The sequence below is a fragment of the Ostrea edulis genome, chromosome 7 (assembly GCF_947568905.1).
Source record: "Ostrea edulis chromosome 7, xbOstEdul1.1, whole genome shotgun sequence".
NCBI lineage: Eukaryota > Metazoa > Mollusca > Bivalvia > Ostreida > Ostreidae > Ostrea > Ostrea edulis.
This window is the reverse complement of record NC_079170.1, coordinates 51604836-51621839: the sequence shown is the minus strand read 5'-3', so window position 1 is coordinate 51621839 and position 17004 is coordinate 51604836. Positions and strand designations below refer to the sequence as shown.

General features: G+C 34.2%; 1 protein-coding gene across 4 annotated transcripts; it reads left to right on the top strand.

The window, feature by feature from the left end:
• Positions 1 to 9167: 9167 nt before the first annotated feature.
• On the top strand, positions 9168 to 15701 carry LOC125656186 (universal stress protein in QAH/OAS sulfhydrylase 3'region-like). Of its 4 annotated transcripts, none has more exons than XM_048886783.2 (6): positions 9168 to 9183; positions 9956 to 10219; positions 11261 to 11341; positions 12459 to 12512; positions 14066 to 14157; positions 15361 to 15701. In XM_048886783.2, exons 2-6 carry the CDS (start codon positions 10132 to 10134, stop codon positions 15550 to 15552), a joined length of 507 nt encoding a protein of 168 aa, XP_048742740.1. In that variant the 5' UTR covers positions 9168 to 9183; positions 9956 to 10131; the 3' UTR covers positions 15553 to 15701. The 4 variants fall into 4 exon arrangements, with proteins under 4 accessions (XP_048742740.1, XP_048742741.1, XP_048742739.1 ...); XM_048886782.2 differs by lacking the exon at positions 9168 to 9183 and adding an exon at positions 9594 to 9835; XM_056144693.1 differs by lacking the exons at positions 9168 to 9183; positions 12459 to 12512 and adding an exon at positions 9598 to 9835.
• The last annotated feature ends 1303 nt before the right edge of the window (positions 15702 to 17004 follow it).

Genomic DNA, 17004 nt, shown 5'->3' with positions numbered 1-17004 from the left:
AAGAGGATCAGAGAAAATCAATATCAACGTAAAAGTAGACCCTGTAACGTTAATTAAGGCTTAGAGACACAAAGGTCACATTGATTCTCAGAATTGCAACTCCTCTGAGAATAAAGATCTGTCTGTACTATGGGTAAAACCGGTCAACAGGGAATGCTTACTCCTCCGATGACCGTTCAACAGGGAATGCTTACTCCTCCGAGGCACTTGCTCTCATCTCTGGTGTCTTCAGAGGTCCGTATTTGCCCTACTCTTAATTTTGTATTCTTTATAGGATTTATGAGATTGATCACTGGTCGGTATCTTCACTTTTTCATGTAATAACCAAAGAACGTGAAAATAATCAAGCCTTGTTTTACTACAACATGAAATACATGCATGCATCACGATTTGTGTTTTTTTTTTATAAACGAAAACATCTCGTAATTGTAAGGATTCGGAAAAGAAAACAAATCATTTCGATACAGCAAACCAAATTACTTAAAACAATGGCAGAAGGTGCATTCGATTATCACATGACTGCTGCTGAAAACTTGACGATTTGATCATCTCTTATACCAATTAACAAAATGTGTCTTTTAGAACTATTTTCCGTGGTACTGACGGATGCAGATAACTAACACTGATCATAAATCCTATGAAGAATACAAAATTGAGAGCAGAACAAACACGGACCCTGGCCACAACAAAGATGATATCAGGTGCTTGAGAGATGTAAGGGTGCATTGTTGACCTGTCACACCCATCATGACACCTATATCTTGATCAGGTAAACGGAGTAGTCCGTAGTTAAAATAAATATTAACTAAAGGTTTTTCATGTTAACAATGGCTTTGAAACATGTCCAACATCAACTGAGCTCATAATAGGTTGTATTTGCAAATAAGATCAATATAACGACCACAGAATTTGCGAAAATGCTGACTTTAAAGAGGCATTAGCTGTGAAAGTGATGGCAAACATTTTTGTCCAAAATCTCTCAATGGCATGGGAATATATATTGATGACTAATATAAACAATATATAGACAATAATTAATTCATCACCAAATTCACATATCCAAGTGCCTGTCTTTAGAGTAGAAAGCGTTTGAAATAATTAAATACTGGTGTTATTACTGAAATATATAAAATAGGACAATTTTCATCGAATTAATTTTTTGGTGACAAAATGACAGCTTATGCCCCTTTAAATGAGTCTGTCGAGAACCCTGTAACATTAATTTATCTATCAGAACCCTGCTTTAGTTTAAAACTTTATCATACGCAGAACATGATCCCGTGAATTCCATCAGTTGGAAAACATAAATGACATGCAGGTGAAAGTTGAATATTCCTGTATGAACAGATATGTGGGAATCCCGTTTACCCTGAAGTTGGGTTGTTAGTTTGTCGTTAACGCCTGTGTTCAGTGTAACAACCAAATATGAAGCAGGTACGACGGGTGTGACCGGCCAACAGGGGATGCTTGCGCTTTTTAGACACCTGATCCTACCTCTGGTGTCTCCAGGAATCTATGTTTGACCTACTCTTTATTTTGTATTCTTTATATCTATGAGTTTGATCACTTTGTTATCATCACTTTTTATGGAAAACTGTAGTGTCTTTAATTCCAAGTTCATTTGGATGAAAGGTGAAGATAACGAACCTCATAACTCCTATAAGCAATACAAAATAGATAGTTGGGCAACCACGGACCCCTGGATACACCAGAGGTGGGATCAGGTGCCTAGGAGGAGTAAGCATCCCCTGTCGACCGGTCACACCCGCCGTGAGCCCTCTATCCTGATCAGGTAAACGGAGTTATCCGTATTCAAAATCAGTGTTCCAAGATATATAGATAATGAATGCAATCACATATTGTTAATCGATAGAACGTCGTTGATGGATCTGAATATTGAGTTCAAAGCCACAGTAGGAATTATTTTCTTCTCATTTAGAAAATTTTGACTACGTTCTGCCAATAAAGATATATAAGCAGGTCAGCTAATATAGAGGCACAGTTTGTGTCCATGGCATTTCCAACAAACTGTTGGAAGACATGATCTCTAAAGACTACGTATATATTGTCCATTTTTCAATTTTTTTTTACAAACAATATTCTTTATATCCACAACTATTTGAAAACCTGAGCTATCTGACTTTGACGCAGCTTGTTTTTGCATCTTTCTATCAGATGAACGTCTATACAATAGACAACATGAAATTTGTGTGAGGTTTGGTAATTTATTCTTGAACAAATGACTTGAAAACTAAGTAAAGGCTGGGGTAAGATTACGCAAGAACATGTAATATGACAAAATTTACGTTACATAATTGCAAAATAGATACGACTAAAAATGAAGTCTTATCCCAGTCAATGGCACAATTATTGTATATATGTCACATTATTTACATAAATATGCAAAAAGTTGCAGCATAAACAGACCAAAAAACATGACGCTTACAAATTTGTAGATTTCCTTTATGATGTCAAAAAGCCTAATTCTAATTCTAAATCTGTCTTGAGAAATGATGGTGTAAAGTGTCAAAAGTCGTACTTGAGTTTTGTTGATTTATTGGTAACTGCCTGGTTTAACTGTGTTCCTTTTAAAGTCAAGGAGTTGTTATTTCTGGTAAGAATGCGCAATATCGTAGTTTCATTCTAAGTCATAAATGGATGTACTACTATCAAAAAGAGACGTATATAAAACCAATAATGATAAAAAAAATTCAAAACTGTTGATACTGTATGAACGTTACATATTGATTGCAAATTTAAAGCTTAAATGTCAGAATGTGTATTCACAAAAGATAATCTCTTATTTGTTCCTAGATTACGTTCATCGAATAATTGAAAACAAAATTTAAAATGAGAGCATTTAGGAAGTAAGACTTCGATAAGATATTAATTCCCCTTTGAGATAGACTTCCACGAATACCGTCAGTGTTAAACTGGGAGATAGTGTCTTACATCCGTTATCCTTGGAATGAGAGTTACCATACATTAAAGACGCTGACAGATCTATAAAAAGGTTGTATGTTATGAAATTTATGTTGTTCGGTAAATATTTGAACAAAAGTAATTTTGGAATCCAAAGTCGGTACATGTAGTGAAGAATAATGATTTTCTTTGGAGTCTATGCTTCTTTCCACATCACCAGTTAACATTGTAAGGTATCATGTTATTCTACAGATCAATTGTAGAAATCCAAGTTGTGAAATCTGTTCACTTTTGGATTAATGGAAATACATGTGTTTACAGTAGTTTCATTTCGTCTGCAGTGTAAGATTTGTGTTCAATAGCTGAGGTTTGGGTTTGATCATTGTGATGAAGTGTTGTTTGGAGTAAGAAACTAACATCAGTCAATGTCACATTGATTTCGAGATGTTTTATCAGCGATATTACATTGCAAAATCGTTATTCTTTGATGACATGCAAGATGCGCACTTGGAACATGTAAAACCAATCACTCTCTATGTTAAATCACATCTTAATGAGAGAAAACTGTGTAATGCCACAAACTGCTTCAACATAGCTTAATTCAATATTTCCTGTTACATGCATAATCAATTCAATCCATGACCAGAAGATTAATCTACCCTTTTGTAGCATCTAATCAAAGAAGGCAATACACACTTTGAACATAACGATGTGTACGGGCACATTTCAAAACCAGTATTGTACATGTCATCAGCTATCTGTCTTGTAATTGACATTATTTCATCTGAAGACTTTTACTTATCAATGTCTAGATTGAAGACGTCTGTTTCTGAAATTCTATGATTTCCCCAATTCTCTGAGACTAGTCGTGGTAGTCTAATGGCTATGGTGGTCACTTCTCAGACTAGCCGTGGTAATCTAATCGTTATGGTGGTCACTTCTCAGACTACATGTAGCCGTGGTAGTCTAATCGTTATGGCGGTCATTTCTCAGACTAGCCGTGGTGGGCTAATGGCTATGGTGGTCACTTCGTTACTCGGAAGTCCTGGATTGAATTTAGGATTCCTTCGCCAAACACTGGATATTAGCAGCAGTCTTTTTTCTTCTTCTTTTCTTCATGACCTTAAAATGCAAGTTCAGTGTCACAGTAGGCAATGCCACGATACAGAACATATATTGCGACGGCCTTGAGCACCATAAAATGGTCAAACTTTGTGCCACTTTACCAAACAGCTAGTGACGTCCCTATTTCAGTACAATACAACCAATACAACCAACCAACCAATCAGCAACAGACACTTATTTCAGTGTTTTAAGCTCTGCATAACGTTATTTGTAATGTGTACCTACATGTATAATTTCCTTCTTTGAATAGTTTCATTGTCTGAATTCCAGTGGGTATCCGAGTTATAATAGGTCCTCAGTACCCCTTGCTCGTCGTAAGAGGCGACTAAAGGGGGCGGTCCTTCCAATGAGACAACAACAACCGTGGCCTTGTGTCACAGTAGGTGTGGTATATATATATATATATATATATATATATATATATATATATATATATATATATATATTCAAAAATCCAAGGTTTCAATAATAACCGAGAGTCAAAATCGCATTGATCCAAAAGTTATAAACCTATCAGGTAGAGTGCTAACTAAAAGTGAAATTAAACTTTTAACAAAAGGTTTGAAATTTACCCCTACTCCAAAAAGTAATCACCAGGAATTGAAAAGAGATATCAAAGAATATACATGGAAATTAAGACGGGCGGAGTTCTTTAAAAATGGTGAAAGTGATGATGACCATGCTAATGAAACAAAAGACTCGGTTAAAAATAAATCAAGCTTTAATCCAAAGAAAGGGCGTAACAGAGTATTAGACGTAGTATGTGATACATTGCAAAATTATCCATTGAATGAAAATAGTAGTGTGAAGGTCATTCAAAATAATTTAACAAAAGAAGAGGATGATGCTTTAAAATCCTTCTCAGATGATGAAACAATCGTTAAAAAAGAAGCCGATGAGGGTGGTGCTGTAGTTGTGATGGATTCAAATTGCTACAGAACAAAAATCATGCAGATACTTACTAATACGGAACTCTATGCAGAAATTAACGAAAACCAAGATATAAAAGTCTTACAGAAAATTAAAAAAAACCTGTTAAATAAATAGCTGTCGTCATTGACGGAAAATGAACAGGATTTCGTGACAAACTTTGAATTTAGAGAGAGTTGTTTTTATGGGTTACCAAAAATCCATAAATCGGAAATGATTAAACAGGCAATAAAAATTCAAAATTCCGAGTACATCACCTGTAAAAATCCAGAGGATCTCACATTCCGTCCATTTGTAGGAGGACCTTTAGCGCCGACTCAACGTCTTAGCAACCTTTTAGATATTTTCTCAAACCTTTGTGCTGTGAAGTCAAAAGCTGTGATGATCTGGACTTTTTACGAACTTTTGAGCAAATTCACGAAATATTCAGCAAAGAACTTAGTGAAAATATCAAAAGTCACTGGAAAAGATATTTAGATGACTGCTTCATTATTTAGAATAAGAGTGATTAATATCTGACAACTTTTCGTGACGTCCTAAATAATCTAGATCCAGATATAAAATTCACGATCGACCAAAGTTCCACGAGTATTCCATTCCTTGATGTACTGGTTACTAAACAACATGATAGATTAACAGACATACATGTATACTACAAGAGTACGGATACGCATTAATATCTTCACTTTGGATAATCTCATCCCAGACACATAAAGCGTTCTATTCCGTACAACCTAGCTAGGAGGATATGCACCATAGTCATTGATGAACAAACAAGAGAAGAGCGTTTACATCAACTTGAAATTTACTTGATAGAACAACATTACCCTAAAACATAATTAAAGATGGAATAAAGAAATCCAAGGCGCTTAACAGAGAAGAACTTATCAACCCGCCTCCACGAAACCACGTAGATTTCAAAATATTACCATTTGTAACCATCCATAACCTAAAGAACCTGAATATGACTCCTGTGGTTCATCAACTTAATAATATTCTGAAATCAAATGAAAAAATGACACATGTCCTCTGAAATCACAAAGTCATTAACAGTAAAAGACAACCAAAAAATCTCCGTAGAATATTATGTCCATCCCAATTTCATAGAAAATCCGATTCCCGAGTCAACAGATGCAAATATCCCGGGTTTGGAACTTGTCCATATATAGAGGAGGGACAAACTTTCAATTTCAACGGAAAGGAATTCACCGTAAATGCGGATATGTCTTGTGGCTCTAAGAATTTTTAAAATATATGCTAATACATGTAGCGGATGTAGACAAATCTATATCGGAGAGACTGGAACAACTCTTAGAGCCAGAATTCGTGAACATAAGCAACACATTCAAGTACCGGAATACCGTAATATAAAACTGCGTGAACATTTAGACGTGTGTGGAAATGGACATTTTTACGTTTTTTCCTTTCTACAAACTTTTCATGGACAATTTAGTGGAAAGTAGAGAAAATGAAAAATATTTCATTCGCTCATTTAGACCAACGCAAAATAAGTTAATGTAAATTCTTTATATTACGTCACAATAATACGCTCCAGATGACTCCCTATGTATTGTGACTTCATTATATTGTTATAGTCATAACAATATACATTTATTGCATGATAGTGAGGGAGATATGACGATTTATTCACCCAAGAAAAATCATATTCCCTGAGGGCAACGCCCGAGGGGAATATGATTTTTCTTGGGTGAATAAATCGTCATATCACCCGAACATTCATGCAATAAATTGTTTATTATACCGAAACAAAAAAGACTACAAAAGTGCATGTGAAATTGGAGTCCGCTCATCTATACATTGTATGTAGCTGAGATCGTCCTAACGGTAACACTGCACCGTCAACGTATTACGGTAGAGGGTGCAAACAACGAAATACAGTGATATGATAACCAGTTTTTGTATTTCCATTCTCCTTGAATGCTTATTTACTTGCTTGTTTTTGTATCAACAAAAACCATGCGATTCAACTGTGTATCAGAGACCCGCATATTTTCTGCCTTACGAACTATGAAAGTAGAATGAATTATTGTGACGTCACAATACACTTCGTTTACCTTGACGTTAAATTTATGAAAATTGCACGAGGCTGCCCTAGGGGGTAAATATGATAGGGAGATATGATGTTTGAGAGGGAGATCTGAAGTTTTGTCATCCCTGGCACGTGACCGTCTAGACCAATCAGATTACACGTTACATGGAATTCTCATACTGAGGTATAATACCATAATTTGTTTTCATAATGTAAAACGTCTGAAGATTTTTTGAAAATCAAAGCGCTTACGTTTTACAGCGTGTTGTCATATCTTATTTAATATTTTACCTATTGATTACCGGACACTGAGGCAATTTATATATATATATATAAATGCCTGAATAGATGTTCCTTGTCCTTGTTTCGATGACGGTGGAATTCTCGCCACGCTGTCACACGCTATACGGTCATTGAGAATGGAAATGGGCAGTTATGTTCATTTAAGAGTTCATTGCTATTTCTGTGCTATATATATATATATATATATATATATATATATATATATATATATATATATAAGTGAAGATAGCGAGTAAGGCAAACACAAACCGTTTGAAATACCAGAGGTGGGATTGGGTGCCTAGGAGGAATAAGCAAATCCCCGTCTTGTTAACATGACACCAGTTTTCAGAAGCGCATCTTACCAGTTACCAATATGTCAATATCGTCACAAAATGTAATGATTGATAATAAATATACGGTGTGACCGATCGACAGGGGATGCTTACTCTTCCTAGGCACCTGACCCCACCTCTGGTATATCCAGGGGTCTGTGTTTGCCCAACTCTCTATTTTGTATTGCTGATAGGAGTTATGAGATTGATCACTGTTCGTTATCTTTGCCTTTCATTTAGTCAGCTAGAATGATTACTAGTTTCTAATCATTTTCCCAAAACCAATTAAAGTGTTTCCTTTAGTGGACATTGATTAGCAATTAATACAACACAGTATCCTTTATAACATTTTAAAAAAACATGTTAGTATTAGAAAGCACTATTAAAACTGTTATTTAAGTTTACAAAATAAAACCAAACATTTCGATTTATGATTATCAAACTACTGATTAGTTTAGTTAAAGAGTATTGGATTTCGTGAAGAAAGATTTGATTAAGCATAGTGGTGGGAAAACTCTATAGATTTGTTTTGCATGTAAAATGTTGTATTCTTAAAACATGATTGATTCAACACAAGAAAACGAATATAGACCTATGTACCATTTATCAAAATAAACCGCGACTCTTCAACAGGGGTATGATAATTACTCCTCCTATGCACCCTTTTCCACTTCTGATTTGTCCAAAAATCCCTGTTTTACTTCTCCTAATTTTGTATTCGTTATAGCAATTGCTTCCTACCTGGCTATTTGTAAGTGAACGGCAAACTGAGAACTCAACTTTATTGCAAACGGGAAAACTTCAGCTTCTCTATCGTCAATTTCCAATTTTTATGTAGCAATGTATCATTATGAACTGCATGTGGTGTTTACATATCTCAACTGATTCGATACGCACAGGCATGGTCTGTATATGATAAGTTTTTATTTCGAGGGAAGCTACTGACAGATATGTTACAAGGGTTTATATTCTCGATGAAAGTCAGCATTTCGCAAATCAAATTTGATGGTCGTTATAACAATTTAATTTACAAAAACAGCCTGTCATTAAGTCGAATGCAGTTTGATGTATTTCATACATTTTAATTGTGGGGTTGTTTTTTAAATACTGGTTTTGAAAATGAAATCATCCGTTTACCTGACCAAGATATAGGGCTCACGATGGATGTGGTTTGTCAACAGAGAATGCTTACTGGTGGGGACCTTATCCCATCTCTCGTGTGTATAGTGGTATATGTTAGCACTACTCTTAATTATGCATTTTTTATAGGAATTATGAGATTGATGACTGTTCGTTATTTTCACATTTTCATTGATTATTTTTACTTCTTCATTATTTATGTACTTCAGAACCACATATTATATTTCATGCTGCAGATATATTTAATTTACGTTTACTTGATGAACAAGATGCAATTTATCGAGATATTTTCATTATATTGCAGATGTAGCAGTGTGGGGACTGGTTGGCTCTTAATGTCTATTAAACGGTATTTCCGACGTCGGGACTAGTGAAGAACGCAAATAACATCTAAATAAAGTATGGGCGTGTACATGTATCAATGTATAGTAATGTTAGTAATGGTGCCTTTATTAAAACTACAGTATCTAGAAATGTATTAGAACTTCTGAACATTTCCTTTTGAATTAAAGTTATTTATATTTTTAAAAGGTAATAACTTTAATTTATTCCAACTAAAGGACAAGGAACATCTATTCAGGCATTTATTCTTGCTCTGAATTAACTAAGGAAATGCTTTGGATGATCAGCCAATATTTCAAAAGAAATATGTGACCTTTTGTTCATTTACATGTGTCTCACCAAAATCGATATATCGCCAGAATGGTATTAATGGATTATAGACCAATAATTCATCAAGCAATAATTGTATGAAAAGGCTCGTAGAACGCTTGTGCCACAAACACGAAAATATTATCAATAGCTTCCTGAGAATGATGAGAAACACAGAGTTTATTTATGATACAAGGTCCTTGGCGAAAGAAATTTGATGTTTTAGAAAATATACTGTTCTGTTACTGCCGCTTTTAAATGAACGGTGGAGGGCCTGCACAGTGAATATATTTTCAGTTTGTAGAGTGTGTCAAATGATCACGTTGTCATTGTGGGAAAAGTCAGTCATCTAACCTCTCATGATGGTTTGGTGAGGAATTGCTTCTAATTGCAGAAGATGGTAATGAAGATAGGACAGTCCACAATTAATTGACTTTTGGCGTTCTTCTCTGCATTAATTCTGCGTCTTTAAATGTTTGAGAGAAAAATCAATGTGTGAAGGTTTTCACTTTCGCTTCAGGAATTGCCGGTAACGGACATCTGAGTTTTATCATTGAATTGCACGCTTTCTGAGGAACCGAACCTACAAACCTACCTGCTCTTTGATTAACTTCATTGCAAGGAGGACATTTTTCTTCAGTTTTTGTTTTCTTGAAAGGAAATTAGTAGCGTGAAAAAGTTTTAAGAATATTGGCCATGGCTACGGAAGGAAAAGACGTAAAACAATCTCGTGTTGTAGCAATTGCTATAGATAGCAGCGAGTATGCAGAAAAAGCTTTTGATTGTGAGTATCATGTTCTTAAATTATCCCTAAATTTCTACCTGTCAACCAAGTAATTTATTGACGTTTTACCCGGTATAAATATAAGTTAATTCTATGATTTTATTTCTGAAATTATCATATTCCTCCATTACTCTTCCCAGAGAGGGGGTCTTTCTATTTGGTAATGGCTATCTAATAGCGAATGCTTGAGGATATGTATACCTGCTTGTTTACATACAACTGTATCGGTTTTCAAGAAATCGGTTTTGAGATAACGCACGAGCTAGGTTAAACTTATCTTGAAAACGTAATGGAATTCAAAAGTTCATGATCAAAGCGATTTGATATCAGTATCAAGATCGGTATACACAGCAGCTTATATATATATATTAACCAAAATGCTGGATAATTGTAACCCATGTGTTTATCCATCCTACAGCGATGTCCATAAATCATGCTTCTATTACCTCCATAAAACAGTAAATATATCCAGTGTTTTTCTGATATACCAAACTTATGTCAATCAATACTTTAATGAGAACATACTCTTGTGCTGAAGAAATCGGCAAAATTTCTTTTAATTAGAGGAATGTTAAAGAAAAGGAGGGGGCGAAAACAGTTCATATCAGAGAAGTACCAAGATATTAGCGCGGTAATGATTTTTTAAAACTTCTACCAGCTACTGTAATCTCCAGTGGCAGCGGAAGCAATATAAGAAAACGTACTGGGATCATATGTGTAACATTATGTTTCATCGAGACCCTTTCACTCTCCAATAATTCTTTCCGATGAAAGATTTCATCCTAAAACATTTTCACTGAAACGTGCTCATCTTATTTTACATTAATTTAATGCGATTATATATATATATATATATATATATATATATATATATATATATATAATCATGCAAACAATACTATTTCAGTAGGAAGTTAATTAAAATGTAACATCGGGTATATCAAATTATAAGCTTTTAAATTTGAATGAATTTTACAATCTTTACATCTCATAATACCTCCAGTAATCATTTACTCATTCATGTTTTTCTATATTTGTCAGGGTATTTGGAAAAGATCAGACGCGATGATGACGTCATTGTACTCATTCACATTCCGGAGTCCTACGACTTTTCCTTAGCAAGTACGGTACCTACATTTACAATCATTTCACCACCCTTTCGTTCTAGAACGTCATACCTTTGTCTCTTGTGCGTAGATGTACATGTAATTGTGTTTTGTGTATTCATCCTGTTACCTTGACGTTTTTGTGAGATTCATCTCTGGGTACAATGAAGTAAGAGCTTGAGGAAAATCGATGAAGAAATTACGTAATATTTAGATAAGAGTATCTTCTATCCTGTTTCATGAAGAGGGAGTATTTATTTCGTTCGGTGAAAAAGCGTCATTGTAGGGATATTAATAACAAACTTTAAACCAGCTAGTAATTAGATATAAATATTAGAGGACGGCATAAATCGTCATCTGGTAACGTCTGTGTCTGAGTGAAAAATTCTCAAGAGGAGTATAAAACAAGAAACAAACTGAGACGTAGTCCTTTGAAAATATGTTGAAATGATAAAACTATTCACGTACATTTATGTATCCTAAACGGTTTCAACAAAACCCTTTTTCATCAGAAGTGGAATTTTATAGACTATATATTGTATCTACATTTTGTAGGTACATGTAATTAGAGATAATTAATTGACATCAATTATATATAGTTAGATACATGATCGGAACCCAACTGCAATTCTAAACGATACTGGTATAATGACACATGTATGAGGTAATGTGATTTGTTTGTTTGTTGCTTTATATGTATATTTAGGAGGTTTATTGTATTATCTTTTGTTTAAATATTTTAATTTCTGGTATTTTGAATAGAATGAATCAGTTATGATGAATTGATGCAGTAGCGATTTTATGACTTTTACTTTAGCATTATCAATGCAGAGATTTTCAAAACAATTCCCATACTTGCCAACCGTCTTCATAGTATTTGTAATTTAACTCATTTATCCGCGTTCTGAATCTACAGCTTTAAAAGTCTAAATTTCCACAAATGTTCTAATCCTTGCATTGTTCTTGATGTGAGTTATAATGACTATTCTTAATAAGTGTTTGTTTCAATGAGAAATTCTTATCAATACAATTCTTTGAACAATAGGACAATTCATCTCTATAACGAAATGAAAAGAAACTATATGTATCAGAACTCAATAAGATAAATTTTAAACACAATATTTGCGTCATAGGGGAGTGGTCACCCTTGGCTCTCCGGCAAGAAGCGTTCGATTTCACGGTACCAAGTATGTATCTATCTATTGCCACTCTTTCTTATCAAAATTCAGCAACACTAATACCTATATACACGCTACAGGATAGCTAGGTATGTGTTCTGTTGTGTAAATGCATGCTTTTTGTAGTCATTATTATCAGAACACAAGTTGAATATTTCATTTCACTTATATATATCATATAATAAGTATAAAAAAAAAACTACATAAGTGTTTACATAATAAATATATCACAAAGTCGATTTATACTGCTGAGGTTGTAACTAATCTAGTATACTCAATGACTTTGTGATATTTCTTATTATATATATATATATATATATATATATATATATATATATATATATATATATATAAATGTACATATATATCTATATGTCTTGGAAACTTTGATCCTAAAGAAAATTGTGCTGTTAAAAATCATACTACAAGTATAACAATGATGAACTTACTCTATGTAAACGGGGCGATGACGTCCGACATTGGAGCATAAAGCACATAGTATGGAGTAATGACTCCTATGGTGTATTGCGCTTAGACAGCCTTATCGCCATTGTCATTGTCATCTTTTTTTATTTTCTGCACATCGTCTCTCCATTGTCATCGCATCATAATGCCGTCCAACAGTTCTACAAATAAAAGTGCCGACGAGTTGAATGGAAATCACCTGATCATACCCATACTTGAAATGACTACAGGAAAAGAAACCAGTTTGTTCTAAAAATCGACAGCATAAAAATTATAGATATGATATAGAAAACAAGATAATGTTGAGAAAAGGAACAGTTTCACAATATATTTCTGATCAGTTTTTTCTTGTATTTTGAAAAGCTCATCTGGGCTGCAGTCAGCTGAACAAATGTTGAAGGTTGTTACATTTACATTACTGTGTTAGAGCACAATTATGCTGTAATTGCCAGTGAATTCGATTATCTAATACACATGACGCAGATATGAAATCTGTGGTGGCAGGAACCTGTCTTGTCCGCATCTAATTTGTAGTTTGTCGTGGGGGATATAAAGTCGTCTGAAGCAGACTCCGGAGAGTAATTAGTTACAGATTGGTCACTGCCGCGTTTCAGGATTTTTTTATATGCAATCTTGCTACACTGATAATAAGCGAAAATGTCTTCTATCTCATGAGACCCCAGAACAGCTTATTCATGCAGTTTCTTTTCAAGAAACAATATCTATATTTTGTCTTCACAATTTTTCAGCCTGTATTTAATACACTACAAATCTACTATGTGATATATGATTTACTTTATATTCCAAAGTATTAACTATGAATATCATAATTTATCTTCGTTTTGTTGTTAAAAGTTCAACTTCAAACTCAAACAAGTACCTTAAATAATCATGCAATATCATTATAATAAACTCGACCATGGTGAACTGTACACTTGTAGACATAAATTTTATATAGAAAAGAAAACATATAAAGAATATGTGACAAAATATGTCAATGAAATAATGCAAAACAAGTTAACGGTCATGCATGTCAGTATGTGATGTCACAGATGCAGCGATCCATATTTTAATCAATTATTGATATTTTGTTTTAGGTCCAGGGGTTATACGACAGCTTTTGGACGAATTAGAGAAAAGTGTCAAGGTTTTGGAAGACAAATTTGCAGACAAGGTCAAAGCTGTTGGCGTACGTAAATATACAATCACCTGTCAAAATCTAGTATACAATATTCGTGTGTAATTTCAAGGTAAAAGTATTGAATAGCTCAATTAGATGATTGAAAATCCGTATAATGTAGAATCTTGAATATAACGTTAACGTATTAGTCAAGAGATGGCAATGTGTGACCTCTCTTTATTATATGATATAATATAGACAGCTATATCGAAATGTAGATTTCAACCAATATCAAACATGAAAGGAAATTATATTTATTCTATCTACATTTATAATAAAAGAGTCTGAATTACTACGAAAATAAAGCTTGACGACCAAGATGTTGTCCATAAGCTGCGTATATTAAATGGATATTATCTATGAACCTATTCATGATGAAGCCATATCGTCCTGATGTGCCTTGTCAGGGATACCATTTCAAACCGGACATCTGCAAGCTGATTGCTATTTACAATCCCTGTAACGTCCAGGCATCAAGCTACTTCCGCTTCTAATGCGTAATAAATGAACAATGTATTGATGAAATCTTATCCTCGGTCATTTCATGAGAATTAGTTCGTAGATTTGATTATAACTGAAATAATGGATTTTCTGACTATCATGTCAACATTCAATTTGTCAGATACCTCAGAAAGTTCAATGGGTCAATATCTGTTCAGGCCATCTATTTTTCAATTATGTAGTTTCCCTATCAATGGTTCACGAGTTAACGGGAGTGTACAATATTGTTGAGAACGATAAATTGTTCAGTGATGTAGTTATGTTGTTATAAAGGTATGTCTATAATGGCTCACTTTTTCGAAATTACAGTGAAGTTATGTACATGTAATTAGAAAATCGATTCATTGATGAAGAATTACCAAGTTACGTATTCGTGTTGACAAAGCGCGCCACGAAGATATGAAATGCAGTTCAAAAACACTGAAAGACCCTTGGGATGGTTTTTTGATATAAATGATTGTACATACATGTATTTTAAAATAATAATTTTGAAAACCAGACAATCTCTTATGCTATTAAACAATTCGACTAGTAATTATGAAGTAAGCACAAATGTTTGATGTAAATATGTCAGCCCCAAAAGTGAAAAGCAGACCCCAAATGGGCAGGAAATGCCGGGGAGATTTCTGATTGTTACAAAGTATTGATACAAATGGGATCTCCTCCTGTATATACATATGTTTTCATAGATCTTTATATTTTTGCTTAAAGATTGATGGAAAATTTCGCACTGGTGCTGGTAAACCGGGAGAAGCAATTATAAAGATAGCTAAAGAAGAGAATGCCACTATGATAATAACGGGCACAAGAGGACTGGGAAAGATCCGCCGAACTGTGTTGGGTAGCGTCAGTGATTACGTCATACACCACTCCCCTATACCAGTGCTTGTATGCCGGATGTGATTTTCGGGAGTTCATTTCTTTCGTCAGGAAAATCGTTTGAATTTCATGATTGCCATCAATCTAAATGGAAAACTTTCACTATAAATTATATTCCTCTATTTAATATATAGTTTGTAACATTCTCCATTGATATATTCTGTTGACACCAATTTCTTCCGCTTTGTGATTAATATTGATTAAGAAAGAAGATTATCATCTATGGATAGATAAAACTGTAAATGGTAGATTTGATGTACGTTTTGGGGAAAATTTATCACATAAGTGAGCCCCATATTTCTTCAATATGCCTGGTACCTGTACATCTGTGGACCATACTGAACAATAGTTTGAATTGCAGGAGCGCGGCTTTAGTTTTAAAAATGGGATAGTGCAGCAACGCTTATAAACGTCTGATTAAAAAAATGTCGCATGCGAAATGCATTACAGAGATGCAAAATTATATTGTCCTTAACTGCTTGTCTCATTTGAACTGCCTAGCAGTGATCCCCATTCTCTATAATGTATTCATACGGTGTACATATGAGGATTTTGAATAGTGCTTTTTAAGTGAAACATTTGTAAATATACTTATACCTTATGCGCAGCATCACGTGCTCCTGGATGGATTATTAGTTCATGTAAAACAACATTATACAGATAATATACACACACTTGTCAAAAGTAATCTTTCTGGAGAATGAAAAAGTGAAAATAACAGATATAATCAAATGTATATTTCCTATCGGTAAAGGGAAATAATTTGAAAGCTAGAAACCAGTCCGGAAAAGCATTTGAAAGCCATTGCCGTGGTTAAATTCAGAGTCTGGATAAGCATCTGGCATATCTTGTACATTTTTGTTTTGAATTCCATTAATGATTTGGAATCAAAACAACTTTCCGCCCTTGCAAACATTGTCATATTTTTATCCCTGCTATTCAACAGATCTGTCAAGTAAGTAAAGTGTCATTATGCCAGTATTATGATTTGACTTTATCCATTGAAGTTCGATTAAAACGTAAAGTATATCTTGAATATATGTGAAGGACTGAAATAGGCTATGCCTGCTGCCCAATCCCATTCACCTATTAGTGAATAAAGTATTGTTTAATTAAAAATGTATGTGAAGATAACGAACAGTAATCTTATCAATCCCATAAAGAATACAAAATTAAGAGTAAGGCAAACACCAGAGGTTGGACACACCAGAGGTAGGACAAGGTGCCTAGATGGAGTAGTCATCCCTTGTTGACAGATTGCACACTCTAATGCATCGGCAAACCGGACTTCATCACATTGAACACCAGTCTTATTTTACACACTCTGAAGTTGATATTAAAAAGATGCTGGAGTTCCTCATTGACAATATCTTCGTAGTCGTTGGTGATAAGGTCTTCCAACAGTCTGTTGGAATTCCCATGGGAACGAATTATGCTCATTTACTAGCTGACGTGTTTTTATATTCTAACGAGGCA

Excerpts from the sequence above, each read along its gene's own strand:
- LOC125656186 (XM_048886783.2), top strand. The coding sequence starts at position 10,132 with ATGGCTACGGAAGGAAAAGACGTAAAACAATCTCGTGTTGTAGCAATT. Across the intron at positions 10,220-11,260 it reads TGCAGAAAAAGCTTTTGATT|GGTATTTGGAAAAGATCAGA; the intron begins GTGAGTATCATG and ends TATATTTGTCAG. Across the intron at positions 11,342-12,458 it reads CTACGACTTTTCCTTAGCAA|GGGAGTGGTCACCCTTGGCT; the intron begins GTACGGTACCTA and ends TTTGCGTCATAG.